General features: G+C 33.8%; 1 protein-coding gene across 22 annotated transcripts in view; it reads right to left on the reverse strand.

Moving 5' to 3' along the window:
- Nucleotides 1-17870, reverse strand: part of LCORL (ligand dependent nuclear receptor corepressor like) — a 175030-nt gene that overhangs the window by 114040 nt on the left and 43120 nt on the right. For 20 of the 22 annotated variants that reach the window (XR_008716983.1, XM_055588099.1, XM_055588100.1 and 17 more), the window contains exon 2: nt 10344-10409. Coding sequence is in view for 18 of the 22 variants with exons in the window: in XM_055588099.1 (XP_055444074.1) it covers nt 10344-10409 (66 nt within the window). In the remaining 4 variants the exon portion in view is untranslated. Of the gene's footprint in view, nt 1-849; nt 913-10343; nt 10410-17870 lie in introns of all 22 variants that reach the window. The other 2 variants (XM_055588092.1, XM_055588094.1) reach the window with 1 other exon arrangement.

Below are 17870 nucleotides of genomic sequence, written 5' to 3' on the forward strand. Positions count from 1 at the left end.
GCCATTATCCATTCAGTCTGGAACGTGGAGTCATGAGGAGATGTAAACCCCATCACAGCCTAGACTCCAATGAATAGTCACCCATAAGCATGAAATAGATTTTGAAGCTGTTTGTTATGCAGCATTACTGTACTAAAACTTGACTCATATGCCAAGCATAATTTTGATAGATCAAGGAAATCTTACTGCTTTTAAAAATTATGGCCTCAAGAACTGGAAATATGAAAGGACTCCAGCACTGGGATTTTTTTTTTTTTTTTTAATATTTATTTGGCTGTGCCAGTCTTAGTTGCATTCAGGATCTTTGGTTGCCGCATTTGGGTTCTTAGTTTTGGCATGTGGGATCTAGTTCCCTGATCAGGGATAGAACCTGGGCCCCTTGCATTGGGAGCACAAAGCCTTAGCCACTGGACACCACAGAAGTCCCAATTAGGATTTTTGAAAAACAGCTAGTAGGTCTGGAAAAGGTATTTTTGAAAAATCATTGAAAAGTTTCATAAAGCTTAAGTGAAAAATACGTTGACTCAAGGGACAACAACTTTGGGTTAATTCAGACAATTATCAGTTGTAAAATAAAATTGGGCATGCTGAGATAATCCTTATTTATTTTAGTCACTTTAGGTGAAGTTCTTCAAGGAAATTTAATTAAAATAAATGCCTAAATAGTTAAATAAATGGCACTGAATATTCAATGATTACATAAATGCCATTAAATGTTACTATGTTTGGAAATCTATGAATTTACTTGAAAATATTTACTCTTTATATAGCAACTTTTAATTTTCAATCCAAATAAATGCTGGTGGTATACATTTTTTATATATAGGAAAAGCGATTTTGAAAAATCACCTGGAGGCCAGACTTCTCCCTCTGTCCAGGTTGTCCTTTCAGGTCATAAAAATTAAATAAGCACTACAACAAAACACATTCATTTTATCTCTCAAACAAAATTTGACAATGAATCAGATAGTCATCTCTAAAATAAGTTGTCTCTCATTTTGAAATTTTAATACATGAAGTTATAAGCTCAAAAAGGTCAAATTATGTACCTTATACAACTAGCCTTATTAATAAAGGCAATGTCATATATGAAAACTGATAGTAAATTAATGATCAAAATCAACCTTTCCACCATGTATACATATTCTTGTGGTCAAAGTCTGGTTCCAATCATTTACCTAATCTATCTGGGAAGGTAACAGACTTTGAAATTAGAGAGCCTTGTACTGAATCATGGTCTTTCCACATACCAGATGTGGTCCTGGGCAAATTACCTTCTCTGAACATCAATTTCCTCATCTGTAAAATGAGGGTAATAATGGCATCTTAAGGCTGAAGTAAAAATTAAATAAGAACATTTGCAAAACACATTAAGTCCAGAAAATGTTACTTTCATTTTAACTAATCACACTTCTTTTGAATGTTTTTATTATCTTCAGTACCCTCTAACCACAAAAAATAAATCTGCAGTTCCTAAAGACAAAGCTCAATGAAAAATGATTAAAGAGAATACTGAAACTAGATTTTTCATTAAGATCACAAGATAGTGATTATAACTTTGTTAATTTTGATAAAAGATACTGAACAGTAGGCAATATAATTAAAAGATAATCTTTAATTATGAACTATATATTAACTAAACTGAAATTACAAGGAGAAAAACTATGATATCATCTAGAGAATAATGATTAAAATTTTGCAATATATCCTTCCAGTTTATATTCTATGCCTTTTAAAAAATTAGGATCAGTTGATTTTTTTAAAAAATCAATAAAATGATAAACCTCTAGCCAAGTTAAATGAGGAAAAAAAAACCAACAGAAATGAAAGAGGGGCCATCACTATTGATCCTATGAACATTAAAAGGATAACAAAAGAATATTATGGAAAACATTATTTTCCCACCAAATTGGGTAAAATGGACAAATTTCTTGAAAGACACAATCTATCAAATCTCACAAAAAAATACAAAACCTCAAAAGACACTTATCAATTAAAGGAACTAAATCAATAATTAATAGCCTCCCCAAACAGAAAGCACCAGCCCAAATGGTTTCTCCATCATCTGTTCCATGAAATAGAAGCAGAGGAAGTATTTCCTCATTCTTGACTTCAAAAACCTGTCTGGATACCTCACTCAAGAAGATATGCAGACAGCAAAAGAGCATAGGAAATGCCATTAGAGAAACACAAATTACGTCAAGATACTACTACACACCTATTAAAATAGTTAAGTCCAAAACACTGACGACACGAAATGCTGGTCAGCATGTAGAGCAAAAGGAACCTAAATTCACTGCTGGTGGGAACACAAAACAGTACAGCCATTCTTGAAGATAGTCTGACATACTCTGTCCAAAGGATCTAGTCTAGTGATCATGCTCCTAGGTATTTATCCAAATGAGTTGAAAATGTATGTCCACACAAAAACTTGCACACACATGTTCAGAGCAGGCTTAATCATGATTGCCAAACCTAGGAAGTGATAAGGAAGTCTTTCAAATAGGTGAATGGATAAGCAAACTGTGGCACATCTGGAAAAGGCAGTTTTATTATTTTGTTCTACTTTGTTTTATTGTACTTCACAGATACTACACTTTTTTTTTTTTTTTTTTTACAAACTGAAGATCTGTGGCAACACTGTGCTGAGCAAGTCTATCAGCGCCATTTTTTTCCAAGAGCATTTATTCACTTTGAGTCTTTGTGTCACACATTTTTGTAATTCTCACATTTCAAACTTTTTCATTATTATATTTGCTATGGTCATCTGTGATCAGTGATCTTTTAACTATTACAATTGCTTTGGGGTGCCAAGAACTGAGCTGATATACAATGGAAAATTTAATCAATCAATGTTCTATGTGTGTTCTTAATTTTATTGAAGTATAATTAACTTACAATGTTCTGTTAATTTCTGTTGTACAACAAAGTTATTCAGTTATATATATACACATATTGTTTATATTCTTTACTATTATGATTTAATCACAAGACATTTTATATATTGTGCTATACAATAGGATCTTGCTGTTTATCCATTCTATACACAGCGGTTTGTATCAGCTAACCTCAAACTCCCAATCTATCCCTCCCCACCCACTTCCTCTTGGCAACCACAAGTCTGTTCCCTATGTCTGTGAGTCTGTTTCTGTTTCATATGAGTTCCTTTGTATCATATTTGAGATTCCACATATAAATGATATCATGTTGTATTTGTTTTTCTCTTTCTGATTTACATAAGTATTTGTATTTCTGTTTACTTCACTTATGATAATCTCTAAGCACATCCATGTTGTTGCAATGGCATTATTTCATTCTTTTTATGACTTAAGTACTATTCCATTGTGTATATATACCACATCTTCTTTATGCATTCATCTGTCAATGGACACTTAGGTTGCTTCTGTGTTTTGGCTATTGTGAATAGTGCCGCTATGAACACACGGTTGCATGTATCCTTTTGAATTATAGTTTTGTCTAAATGTTATGCTCAGGAGTAGAATACAGGCTCATGTGGTAACTTTATTTTTATTTTTTTGAGGAACCTCCATACTGTTCTCCATAGTGGTTGTATCGGCTTACATTCCCACCAACAGTGGAACAAGGTTCTCTTTTCTCCACTCCCTCTCCAGCATTTGTTATTTGCAGACTTGCATCTTCTCATGGGCCTTTTGGCCATCTGCATGTCTTCTTTGTAGAAATGTCTCTTTAGGTCTACTACCCATTTTTCAATTGGGTTATCTGGTTTTTTGTTGTTGTTGAGTCATATGAGATGTGTGTATATTTTGGAGATTAAACCCTTGTTGGTCACATAATTTGCAAATATTTTCTCCCACTCTGTAGGGTGTCTTTTCATTTTGCTTATGGTTACTTTTGTTGTACAAAAGTTTTTAAGTTTGAGTAAGCCCCATTTGTTTATTTTTGCTTTTATTTCTATTGCCTTGGGAGACTGGCCTAAGAAAAGAGTACGATTTATGTCAGAGAATGTTTTGTGTATGTTCTTTTCTAGGAGTTTTATGGTATTATTTCTCATATTTAAGTATTTAAGCCAAGTTGACTTTATTTTTGTGTATGGTGTGAGGATATGTTCTAACGTCACTGATTTACATGCAGCTGTCCAACTTTCCCAATACCACTTGCAGAAGAGACTCTTTTTTTCCACTGTATATTCTTCATGTGTGTGTTCTGACTATACCACCAAATAGCCTGTCCCCAATCTGTCTCCCTCTCATTGGGCCTTATTCCCCGAAACACAACAATATTGAAATCAGGCCAGTTAATAACCCTACAATGACCTCTAAAAGTTCAAGTGAAATGAGGATTTTAAGTCTTTAAAGTCTCTCGCTTTAAAATCAAGAGCTAGAAATGATTAAGCTTAGTGAGGAAAGCATAAAGTTGAGATAGCTGAAGGCTAGGCCACATATGCCAAACAGCCAATTTGTGAATGCAAAGAAAAAGTTCTTAATGGAAAATAAAAGTAAACACATAAATGATAAGAAACCAGAACAGTCTTATTTCTGATACGAAGAAAATTCTAGTGGTCTGGATAGCCTGCCACAATATTCCTTTAGAGAAGTAAAGTCGCTCCGTCATGTCTGATTCTTTGTGACCCCTTGGACTGTATAGTCCATGGAATCCTCCAGGCCAGAATACTGGAGTGGGTAGCCTTTCCTTTCTCCAGGGGATCTTCTCAACCCAAGGATCGAACCCAGGTCTCCCACATTGCAGGCAGATTCTTTACCAGCTCAGCAACAAGGGAAGCCCAAGAATACTAGAGTGGGTATTCTTTTTTTTTTTTTTTTTAATTTTATTTTATTTTTAAACCTGAAACACTGTATTAGTTTTGCCAAACATCAAAACGAATTCTTAAACCAAAACCAAAGACATTCCCTTAAGCCAAAGCCTAATCCAGAGCAAGGCCCTAATTCCCTTCATTTCAATGAAGATTGAGAGAGGTGAAGAAGACAGAGAAGTCTGAAGCAGCAGAGATTGGTTCACGACGTTTAAGGAAGGCAGACATCTGCATAACATCAGAGTACAAGGTGAAGCAACAGTGCTGATGTAGAAGCTGCAGCAAGCTTACCAGAAAATCTACCTAAGACAATGAATGAAGATGGTCACAGTAAACAATAGATTTTAAATATAGATGAAACAGCCTCATATTGGAAGAAGATGCCATCTAGGACTTTCATAGCTAAAGAGGGAAGTCAATGCATGACCTCAAAGCTTCAAAGGACAGACTGACTCTTGTTAGGGGCTACCGATGCTGATAACCTGAAGTTGAAGCCAATGCTCATTTACCATCCCCAAAATACTAAGAACCCTAAACCCAAACTGTGCTCTATAAATGGGACAACAAAGCTTGGATGATAGCACATCTGTTGACAACATGCTTTACTGGATATTTTAAGCTCACTGTTGAGATCCACTACTCAGAATAAAAAAATTCCTTTCAAAACGTAAACGTGACTGCTCATTGATAATGCGTCTGATCACGCAAGAGCTCCGATAGAGGTATACAATGAGAGTTATGTTGTTCTCATCTGCTAATACAATAACCATTCTGCAGCCCATAGATCAGGAATCATTTCCACTTTCAATTCTTATTATTTAAGAAAAACGTTTCATAAAGTTATAGTTGCCATAGACAGTGATTCCTCTGATGGATCTGGGCAAATTAAACTGAAAAATTTTTAAAAGGATTCACCATTTGCCATGAAAAACATCAATGATTCAAGGGGAGAGGTCAAAATATCAACATTAACAGGAGTTTTGAAGCAGCTGATTCCAACCCTCATGGATGACTTTGAAGGGTTCCAGACTTCAGTGGAGAAAGTAGCTGCAGTGTGGTGGAAACAGCAAGAGAATTGAAATTAGAAGTGAAATGTGAAAATGTGACTGAGTCATTACAAACTCATGATAAAACTTCTTTAGCATAAGAAGAAGGTGCTTCTCATGAATGAGCAAAGAAAGTGGTTTCCTGAGATGGCATTTACTGGTGAAGATGCTCAGAAGATTGTTGAAATGACAACAAAGGATTTAGAATATCATATAAACTTAGCTGATAAAGCAATGGCAGGTTTTGAGAGGACTGACTCCAATTTTGAAAGAAGTTCTATTGTGAGTAATAGGCTATCAAATAGCAATGAATGATACAAATTGTGAAAGGAAGAGACAATCAATGTGGCAGACTTCATTGTTATTTTATTTTAAGAAATCACCACAGCAACCACCACCTTGATCAGTCAGCAGCCATAAACATCCATGCAAGATCCTCTACCAGCAAAACAATTATGACTTGCAAAAAGTTCAAGAGATGGTTAGCACATTTTAGCAATAAAGTATTTTTTAACAAAGTCACACTGTCTTTTTAGACATAATGTTATTGCACCCAATAGACTACGGTATAGTGTAAACACAACTGTAAAAAACAAAAAGTTTACATGCACTGGGAAACCAAAATTTCATGAGACTCACTCTATTGTTACTCTGTTTATTGCAGTGGTCTGGAACTGAACTGGCAATACCCCTGAGGTATGCCTGTACACTTGGATAAGTCTTTGTGACCACACTGAGAAAAGCTACTATAGCTTATACAACTAACTATAAAATAGTATTAGGTTCTCTGGTTTAATATAAATAATCATCAATTCATATTACAAAACTATTCATTTTTTATTTAATACTAGGTTATGAGTTCCTAGTAGGCAGAGATCCTATGTATTCATTTTTCTTTCCTCACTGCTCATCCCAGTTTCTAACACAAAATAAGCATTCAAAATATGTTACCCAATAAATCTAAAAGGTAGTTTTGTTTGCTCAATCATCATAGTGCTAACAGTTAGGGGGAGAAAAGGATATTAAGCCAAAAATATTAAATGCTGGTCAATGTTATAAGTCATGGATTAGCAAACCTTTACTATAAACAGCCAGAGAATATATATTCTAGGTTGTGGAGGTCATAGAGTTGAACCATTCAACTACTGCTGAAGTACAAAAGTAGCCACAGACAATATGTCAACAAATGAGAGGGGCTGTTCCCAATAAAACTGTACTAACTGGACATTCAATTTGAACTTCATATAGCTTCCACATGTCACAAAATATTAAATCTTCTTTTGATTTTTTTCAACTATTTAGAAACATAAAAACCATTCTTAGCTCACAGGCCATTCAAAAACAATAAGCTGGATCCAGCCAACATGCAATCACTTTCATACCTCGGATATAATTTCTCTTTGAAATGTGGGCACAGCTAGAGGAAAACCAAAGGGATCTATCAGCCACTTTACACATGCCCTGTACTCTCCTCATGTATTAAAAAATATCCATAGTCCGGGCAAGTAAATCAGACAATCTTACATATGAAAGAAACTAGTTTCCTGGTAAGACATGAGAAAGGACTAAGGCAGAAAATAAGGGTAAATTTCTGCTTAGAAGTCATGTGACAGCAGAACAAGGAGTTTTGGGTTGGTAGAAAAGAGGCATAGAGTATAGGGAACTTCTCAGGGGGTACAAAAAAAATCACAATATTCAAAGTTTCTTTGGAGACTTGACTCCAAAAAACAGTAACAGTTATATTTTCCTCAGAAGGACAAAAAGTTGTGAGAAGAGATCAAAGAAGACAAAGTTAGAACTTCTGTTTCCAACAAATTAAAAATTAGAACACGCAAAAGTTTCTTTCAAAACCATTCAATTTGGAGGCGACTCTGAACAGATTTCAAGAAATAAAATATGTACTCCTCAATATACAAATATATAGGATAAAAACCTTTACATTAAAAACATACTGTATACCAGAGTTGACTTTTAAGGTAGCAGTATGAAATTTAGAATATATTTTTCCACAAAATAGTAGCAAATTGGCAATGCAGTCTATTTAACTTAAATGTATTACAAACTAAAAATACTATGCATTTAATTTTATAACAAAAAATAATTTAGAGTAATATACAAGGATCCCATGCTAACCAATTAATCTGATACCTGTGTTTTGGACAATGAATAACAAAGGTTCAGATTTCCAATGATTTAGATAAAAACATACACTTATCTAACGTGTCTCCTGAATATAGATTTGTATAATGAGAAATATCTACACTTGGTAATCCTAACATCTAAATATTAAGCCGTTTTAAACAATGATAAGAACAAAGAAAGCAAACATTTAAGAAGAGGATAAGAAAAAAGCTGGAGACGTCTATAGTGGATAGCTTCCACAAACCTTTTCAAAGGCTCTTCTACACTTTGATAGCACTGTTGTAACTTTCCTTCAAGATATAATACGGCTGTCTTTCTTTACCCTTGCACACACATAAATTTATTACTATAATTAGTATCATCCCTCTTAAGTCTGCAACTTTGATTAGAAGCCTTTTTTTTTTTTTTTAAAGAATTCAAAAACGCAAAGAAAAGAAGAAAGATTTTACCTAAGAAACCTGGAAGAAGGCAACATCAATATGTGCCAGTGTTTGAGAAAGACTGAGTTCCACAGCTTAGTTAATTTTATAAATCCTGCCATCAAAAAAAGCACAAAAGAGGATATAAAGTACAAGATCTACCAGAATTAAAAGAAAAAATGGGATGGTATAATTCACCAAATTAATTATCACAGATATACGATGTAATATTTTTCTGCCATTAATGATGATACAGAACTTCATGTATCTAAATGATATACTAGTGAACAAAGTCAGTAAGCACAAAAACCTATACACACTGTACACACAGTATGTACTACTTTAATAGAGGAATAATTACATCCAAACATATATTTAAAATTTATATAAAAATGTTAAAGGTTATCTATGGGGTTGTGGAACTAAGAGTATATTTAAGATTTATTTGTATTTTCTAATTTTTAAAAATGAACATGGGTTACTTGTATACTAAGGAAATACTAGTCTAAAAACAAAATACAAGACTTTATTTCATTAGGATATTCTGCCCTTTATATACTAAACAACTAATTTCTGAAGGAACATAAATATATACCTATGTAATTATATAAAGATAAATTAAATTTCGGGAAGCAAGATGCTTAAAAGTTACAAGTTGCATCTTGGGTTATCAGTAGGCAATTAAGTATAATGCTGTTTCTGATCTGAACGAGGACAGCAGGTTTAAAAAGAAAGGTTGAAGAAATACCAAACATATGTTAAATACTTGCTTTTTAAGATTTTTTTCCTTTCTTCATTTATATGCTCAGAAAAATAAGTGAAAATAAAACCAGTTTTGCTTATAAATACATCAGGTAAAAATATTTAATGCAGTATTAAACTATGATAAATGAAATAAGAAATGAATAAAGATAGAAAAAGATTTTAGCCATAAGAATGACAAAACACTAGAACAACAACAAAAAAAACACTAGAACAGGCAGTTTTCAGTCTTCATCCTAAAAGTCATGTTCTGCATGGGTATCATTCATCTGACTGAACATGGGTGGTTGGCACAAATGGTCTTTGATACAGATTTCAGCTCTATGGTTCATAATTCAATTATTCTGCTCAGCATTAAAAAATGAGAGAGAGAGAGATAGAGGATGAGTGGAAACTTTTGATTGCTCCTAACATCACTATCTCTCCCTCAACTCAAAAGATTTATTTGCACAAAATACCTTGGGTCTTTGTAGAATGGGAAGTACCAGGAGAACAGAAGGTAACAGAGTTAGCATATAAAACTGAACAGGTAAGAGATTCAGAAAGAATTATATCAAAACCAAACAAGAAAATCTACACTAACATTGCCCATTTTGTGAATGAGCTATACTATAAAATTTCAAGGTCTACAAAAATGTCCTCTTATAATGCTCTGTTTCCAGGCAAGAAATAAAAAAACTAAACTATATCACAGCAATTATAGCATAGATCAAAATTTTCTACCAGGATTTTTGTTAAAGTGTTTGGAAGAGGAGGCTATAATAAACAACAAACAGTATTAAAACTCTGAACACACACAGCAGGATATCTCAGAGTAACAATCTGAGTTCCAGGCTGCCTATATCATAAGTAATAAGAGATATTCATCTAATTCAACCCCTTTGAGTTCTCTTTAAGAATAAGTCAGGGAACATAATGTTTAAAATAACAAAAGTTAAATTTTATCATTAAGCTAAAAACCAAGCTTTGTTTTCTATTTTGTACTAAAATAGTGTACTAAAGTTACAATATTAATAACATTATGTAATAACAGAAATAATATTTGGCTCATTTATTTTAAAGTATTTTCTAATTAAACAAGATCACAAATTCATTTTAATATAAAGCTAGTATAAAACAACTTTTTCACTTGTAAAATGAACTGAAGATTAAAATTTTAAAATAAAATTTAAGAAGTATTACCTTCAAATAAACTGAGGTCTCTTCGTAGCCGTGGTCCATAAAGCCCTTCTAAAATACTCTCAAAACCTGTGTTATTAAAGAGAGAAAAGTATATTAGCTACTAAAAAAGCTTATCCATACACTCTACGTGAGAGTGAGTGTGTGTGTGTGTGTGTGTGTGTGTGTGTGTGTGTGTGAACGCGCACACGCTCAGTTGCATCTGATTCTGTGACTCCAATGGACAGTAGCCTGCCAGACTCCTCTGTCCATTGAATTTTCCAGGCAAGACTACTACAGTGGGTTGCCATTTCCTACTCTAGGGCGATTTTTCCAACCTAGGGATCAAACCCATGTCTCTTGTGTCTCCTGCACTGGCAGGTGGATTCTTTACCACTGTGCCACCTGGGAAGCCACACTCTACATGAATCTGATAATTTTAACATACTATGAGGTGTCATTTTCCCTTTAGATGAATTAAGCTGAACTGGGAATATGTAAAACAGTAAAAAGTCACACAATCACTACCAGGAATTACGATTGTAAAAAAAAAATATATATATATATATAAATATTCAAATGTAAATATTCACTTCTAAAACAAGTAAACTTCTTTGTCATTTTGAAACATTCCCAGGTTAAAATAACGGGCAGGTTTGTTTTGCAATGACTTTGTTGAGAGGAAAAGAATAATTGGAAAATACATGAATTACAATCCTGTTTATACTGGTTACGAAAAAATGTTAACTTTTTAAAAAGTAGCATCTTTAACTTCAATTTTAAAAGTGAGTAAATGAGTGTCAATAGGGAGAAATTCTTGCAATTTCTTACAATTTAAATCTACTTACAAAAAATAAAACAATTCTGCCTTGTTTTAAGGGAAAAGTTTAAACCTACAATTTAAATTCTTACAATTTAAACCTACTTGCAACAATTAAAAAACAATCTTGCCTCGTTTTAAGGAAAAAATTACTGAAAATCTTATTAACAAAACTCTAGTTCATGAATTCATAGAGTATACTACTTTCTGAATATACTAAGATTTTATAATTTTCTTTTTGAAGTCTGTATCATATTCAGTATTAAGAAGGTTACTGACAAACTATAAGACATCCAGAGGAAAATGGGCAGGATGGCAAAATAACTGGGAAAACAAGAAAAGTAACTACTTTAAGGATGCTTAAATTATGAAGGAAAAAAACTAAACGCAGCATGATAGACCTGCAAAATGAACTATAAAGTAGATTTTCTATGTAGTTATTTTTAAACTATAAAACAGTAGAAATATTTCTATAGGAATGTTTCATAAATCACAGAATGTTTTTAAAAAACAAAAACCTCTATAATCAAGATGCATGTTAAAATCAATGATGTCAGTCAAAAAGTGACAACATTGTTTAATTACTAGTAGACTGTGAAATGCATCTTAGAACTAATGTCTTAAATTTTACCAAATAAGGTAGGTAGCTACCATGATACTTGGTAAATACGTACTTTAATAAAATTTCTGTGAAATGATTCAGAGCTAGTTCCCACAGTGGAAAGTTCAGGTAGAAAAGTGAATGAACTCCCAAGAATGCTTTCAAGAATGCTTACAGAAAAGACTTACTATTAGACAAAGATTCAGATGAAACAACCCCCAAATCTCTATTAACAAGATATTCATTTTCTGTGATCAATTTACTCCAAAAGTAATACTGCAAACAACTACTTTAGGATACTATTCTGTAGTATTTTGGACAAACTGTATAGGCCCTCCCTAGATAAGCATACTGAATTTAAACAATGACTATTTCCTAGATTTAAGTTTGAAAAGAAAGCAAACAGGGACTTACATTCCTGTTCTGCTGGGTTTCCCAACTCTTCAAAAGATAAGACCAAGGTCTTACATATAGCCTGCTAAGATTTATTCATATTGCATAGCATTGGTGCTAAATTAAATGATACCTTTAGTTAAAAAGTTTTGTTTTTTGTGTGCTTATAGAAACACAATTGATGTTTGTATATTGACTGTATCTGAAGACATTGCTGAACTCTAGTTATAATAATTTATCTGAAAATGCTCTTCAGTTCAGCTCAGTTGCTCAGTCATGTCCGACTCTTTGCGACCCCATGGACTGCAGCACGCCAGACTTCCCTGTCCATCACCAACTCCCAGAGTTTACTCAAACTCATGTCCATTGAGTCAGTGATGCCATCCAACCATCTCATCCTCTGCCGTCCCCTTCTCCTCCTGCCTTCAACCTTTCCCAGCATCAGGGTCTTTTCCAATGAGTCAGTTCTTCACATCAGGTGGCCAAAGTATTGGAGTTTCAGCTTCAACATCAGTTCTTCCAATGAATATTCAGGACTGATTAGGATTGACTGGTTTGAGCTCCTTGCAGTCCAAGGGACTCTCAAGAGTCTCCTCCAACACCACAGTTCAAAAGCATCAATTCTTCGGTACTCAGCTTTCTTTATAGCCCAACTCTTCCATTCATACATGACTACTGCTCTACATACACAAATATATAATCTATAGATAATGGTCAGTTCAGTTCAGTCGCTCAGTCGTGTCCAACTCTCTGCGACCCCATGAATTGCAGCACGCCAGGCCTCCCTGTCCATCACCAACTCCCGGAGTTCACCCAGACTCACGTCCATCAAGTCAGTGATGACATCCAGCCATCTCATCCTCTGTCGTCCTCTTCTCCTCCTGCCCCCAATCCCTCCCAGCATCAGAGTCTTTTAAATGAGTCAACTCTTCGCATGAGGTGGCCAAAGTATTGGAGTTTCAGCTTTAGCATCATTCCTTCCAAAGAAATCCCAGGGCTGATCTCCTTCAGAATGGACTGGTTGCATCTCCTTGCAGTCCAAGGGACTCTCAAGAGTCTTCTCCAACACCACAGTTCAAAAGCATCAATTCTTCGGTGCTCAGCTTTCTTCACAGTCCAACTCTCACATCCATACATGACCACTGGAAAAACCATAGCCTTGACTAGACGGACCTTTGTTGGCAAAGTAATGTCTCTGCTTTTCAATATGCTATCTAGGTTGGTCATAACCTTTCTTCCAAGGAGCAAGCATCTTTTAGATAGATAATGGTAGGTTTTTTTTTTTTTTTTTCCTTTTTTAATCCTTACAGATTTTTTGTTTCTGGCTCTTGCTTCACTGTCTTATCTAGGACCTCAATATGATGTTGAAAATTGGTGGTGGCAGTGAGCATTGTTGACTTACACCTGATCCAAATGGGAAAGCATTCCAAGTTTTATTATTAATAAGTATGTTTGTTGTTTTAATAGAAATACTGCTTATCACACTAAGGAAGTTCATTCCATGTCTAGCTTGCTAGGAGGGTTTTCCTGCCATGCAAAGATACTGAATTTTATCCAATCAATCAATCAGTTTATATTTGATTTAAAATATTGTATTCCAGGTATATAACACAGTAATTCAATATTTTTATAGGCTACACTCCATATAAAGCTACTATAAAATACTGACTATATTCCTTGTGCTGTAGATTACAATCCTATAACTTATTTATTTCATACCTAGTAGTTTGTACCTCTCAATCCCTTTCACACACTTTGCCCATTCTTTCACTCCTCTTCCCTCTGGTAACTACTAGTTTGTTCTATCTTTAAGTCTGTTTCTGTTTTGCTGTATTTGTCAGTGATCAATTAGATTAGTTTTAGTTTTTAGATTTCATTTATAAGTGAAAAGATACAGTATTTGTCTTGCTCTGTCTGATTCATTTCACAAACCACAATACCTTCTAAATCCATCCACCTTGTCACAAATGACAAAATTTCTTTCTTTCTCATTTTTTACAGGTGAGTACCAAATTTGACTTTACCTATAGATGGTAAAGAATCTGCCTACAATGCAGGAGACCAGGGTTTGATCCCTGGGTCAGCAAGATCCCCTGGAGAAGGGAATGGCAACCCACTCCAGTATTCTTGCCTGAAGAATCTGATGAACAGAGGAGCCTGGCAGGCTACAGTCCATAGGGTTGCAAAGAGCTGGACATGACTGAGAAACTAACACTTTCACTTTCCAAATTAAATTCTTAAAATCTATTACTTTCCTGATGGCTCAGACAGTAAAGAATCTACCTGCAATGCATGAGATCTGGGTTTGATTCCTGGGTCAGGAAGATCCGCTGGAGAAGCAAATAGCAACTCATTCCAGTATTCTTGCCTGAAGAATTTCATGGACAAAGGAGCCTTGTAGGCCACGGTCTATGGGGTCGCAAAGAGTTGGACATGACTGAGTAAATAACACTTTCACTTTTCACCAAATTTATTTTGAATTTATTGAAATAACCATGTCATTCTTTCTTAAATCTCTTAATATAGTGATACAGTGAATTACGTTGAATAAAACTCCCATTCTTGGGAAAATCCAACATTATCATGAGATATATTTGCTGGGTTTCTTGATTAGCCTTTTCAAATTTTGGCATCTATGGTCACTAGTAAGCCTGGTATGTAAATTTCTTTTGTACTTGATCAAGAATTTATATGAATGTTATGCTACTCTCATAAAATGAGTGGCAATGTCTTTCTTTTCCTCTTCTCTGAGAAAATATTAAGAAATATAGGATGCCTTGCTTGAACATTTAATATGCCACGAATGTCAACTGGGAATAAAGTCTTTCTGAAGCACTTACCACTGATCAAATTTATTTCACCGTTAAAGCAGGGGTCCCCAACCCTTGGACAATGGACCTCTACCAGTTCATGGCCTGTTAGGAACCAGGCCACACAGCAGGAGGTGAGTGGCCGGGTGGGTGAGTGAGCAAAGCTTCATCTGTATTTATAGCTGTTACCCATCACTCACTCACATTATCAACTGAGCTCAGGAAAACAAGCTCAGGGCTCCCACTGATTATGCATTATGGTGAGCTGTATAATTATTTCATTATATAGCACAATGCAACAATAACAGAAAAAAAGTGCACAATAAATGTAATTCACTCAATCATTCTGAAACCATTCACTCCACTCCAGCCCCATCCATAGAAAAATTGTCTTCCATGAAATGGGTCCCAGGTGCCAGAAAGGTTGGGGACAGGCTGTGATTAAGGACTATTCACAAATTCTATTTCTTACATTAGTCATAGTTTTCTGGGAACTTGCCCATTTCAACTATATTTTCCAATTTATTTGCATAAGATATTTCCTTGTATGTTTCTATCTTAATGTCAACAGTATTGGCAGTCATGTCCTTTTTGCTTCTCATTCCACATATTGGTTACTTATTTTTCTTTTTCTTCAGCTGAGCTCATTAAGTTTCTCTTTTTTTAATATTTAGAAAGAATTCCTTTTTGATTCCTTGATCTTCTCTATTGCACGTTTGTTTTCTTACCCATTAATTCCTGTTTCTGTTTTTATTTCCACCTCCCTTTTATTTTGCTCTTATTTTTTCTTGAAATGGATTTTAGCTAACTTTCAGCCTTTTTCTCTAACATATGCATTTAAAGTTGTTGATTTCCATCTAATAAGCTGCATTCCACAACTTTTAGTATGTCATATTTTCTTATCATTCAATCTAAATATTTACTAATTCCCATTATCTTTTTAGATTTCCAAACATACAAGTATACCCTTTTCATAGATATCTAACTTAATTATACTGTAGTAAAGGAAAATGTCCAACATGATTTCAATCCTTTGAAATTTTCTGAGATTGTTTTTATGGTCAACACATAATTTTTGAAAATTCTCTACATATGCTTGAAAAGAATGTGTACTCTAAAACTGTTGGATGCAGCATTGTACTCTTTAATCAACCTTATACAGTTTTGTGTTTTCATGCCTGTTTTTTTCTATCAATTGTTGAGAAAAGTAAGTACAATCTTCTATGAAATTGTGGCTTTGTCTATTGCTTTTGTATTTCTTCAAAATTCGGCTTTACAAGTTTTTGACACCATGTTATAAAGTCCTTATAATTTTATAATTGTTATATCATCCTGGTGAACAGAACTTTATATAATTATGAAGCAAACCTTTTTATTTCTAGTAATGATTTTTGCATTTGTCTCCCTAATGTCTTTTTCAATTATTTCTTTACAACCTTTCTGTATCATTAAATAACATGTAATTTCTATTTTTAAAAAAATATTATGACATTTTGCCAAAATTCAGTAATTTAAAAAGAGTTTATATTTAAGTTTAAATTCCTTATCTGTTTTTGTTCTATTGTATCAAGCTTCTATTTTTCACCTTTCTTGCAAACTTTGGAATTTACTGAATATTTATCACTTAATTTTCTTTTTCCTCTATCAGTATGAAAATTATGCCTTCTATTTTCATACTTTTTGATGTTATCCCAGAAATTAGGATATAGGTCTAACATTAATCAGATCCTTACTCATCCTTCCATGATTAGACCTCCTTCCAATTTATGCTATTGTTCTATACATTTCACTAAATATTATGTTCTTTTATGTTTGCACACACATTTACCACTGTCTCTGCTCTTCATTACGTATCATATCTCAGAGTATTGATCTAGGAATATTTTCCCTCTGCCTTAAGCATCTCCTTTACTGAATTCCTGTTGTTAACACCTTTCCTAAGACTCCCATCAAAAGTATCTAAGTTGTTCTCACAATATACTTCAATATACTTTCATGCTGCTATCTCTTCCTCCTATATTTTACTTTTCTTTCTCTTTTCTTAACTGCATTTGGTTAATTTCTTCTACTATATATATATTCCACTTCACAAATTCCATCTATTGCACAATCAACTGACAAATCCTCTGATTTTTTTAGTCAATTTTATAAAGATAAAATTTTCATACAATACTATGCACCAATTTTTAAGAATCAAGTTCAATAAATGTTGATAAATGCATACTCTCATTTAACTAAAAACATAATCAAGCATAGAATATTTCTATCAACTCAAATAGTATCTTTGCACCATCTGAGTAAATTTTCTGGAACAACCCAAAGCCCAAAGAAACACTAACCTATTTTCTGTCACTATACATTAGACCTGTCTTTTCTATAGCTGCATATAAATGGAATCAGAGCATATATTGTTTTGAGTCTAGCTTCTTTTGTTCAGCAACCTGTTAATGAGATTTATCCACACTGTTGCATGTATTAACAGTACTTTTACTTTCTATGGATATAGGAGAACTTATTTATTAAGTCTCATGCTGATGGACATTTGAGTGTTTGAAAGCCTTTGTGAATAAACATTATCATTTCTCTTGAATAAAATGTTATTTCTGGGCTGAGTGGTAAGATTTTTTTGGTTGTTAATACTTTAAGGAACTGAACGGCTGTTTTGCAAAACAGCTGTATTCTTTGACATTCCCACCAATAATATGTGAGAGAGTCAGTTGCACCACATCCTTATCAACATTTAGCACTGTCAATCTTTCTAACTTTAGCCACTCTAATAAATATGTATGGGCGTATAATTGTGGTAGTAATTTGCAATTTCTTAATGAATAATGATTTTAAGCATTCTTTCCATAGAAATGTCTTTATTTTGTTATGGCAACAGAGTTATACTTGCTTCATAAAGCAAACTGGGAAATGAACCATCC

This window comes from Bubalus kerabau, chromosome 7, assembly GCF_029407905.1.
Source record: "Bubalus kerabau isolate K-KA32 ecotype Philippines breed swamp buffalo chromosome 7, PCC_UOA_SB_1v2, whole genome shotgun sequence".
In the NCBI taxonomy this organism is placed as follows: Eukaryota; Metazoa; Chordata; class Mammalia; order Artiodactyla; family Bovidae; genus Bubalus; species Bubalus kerabau.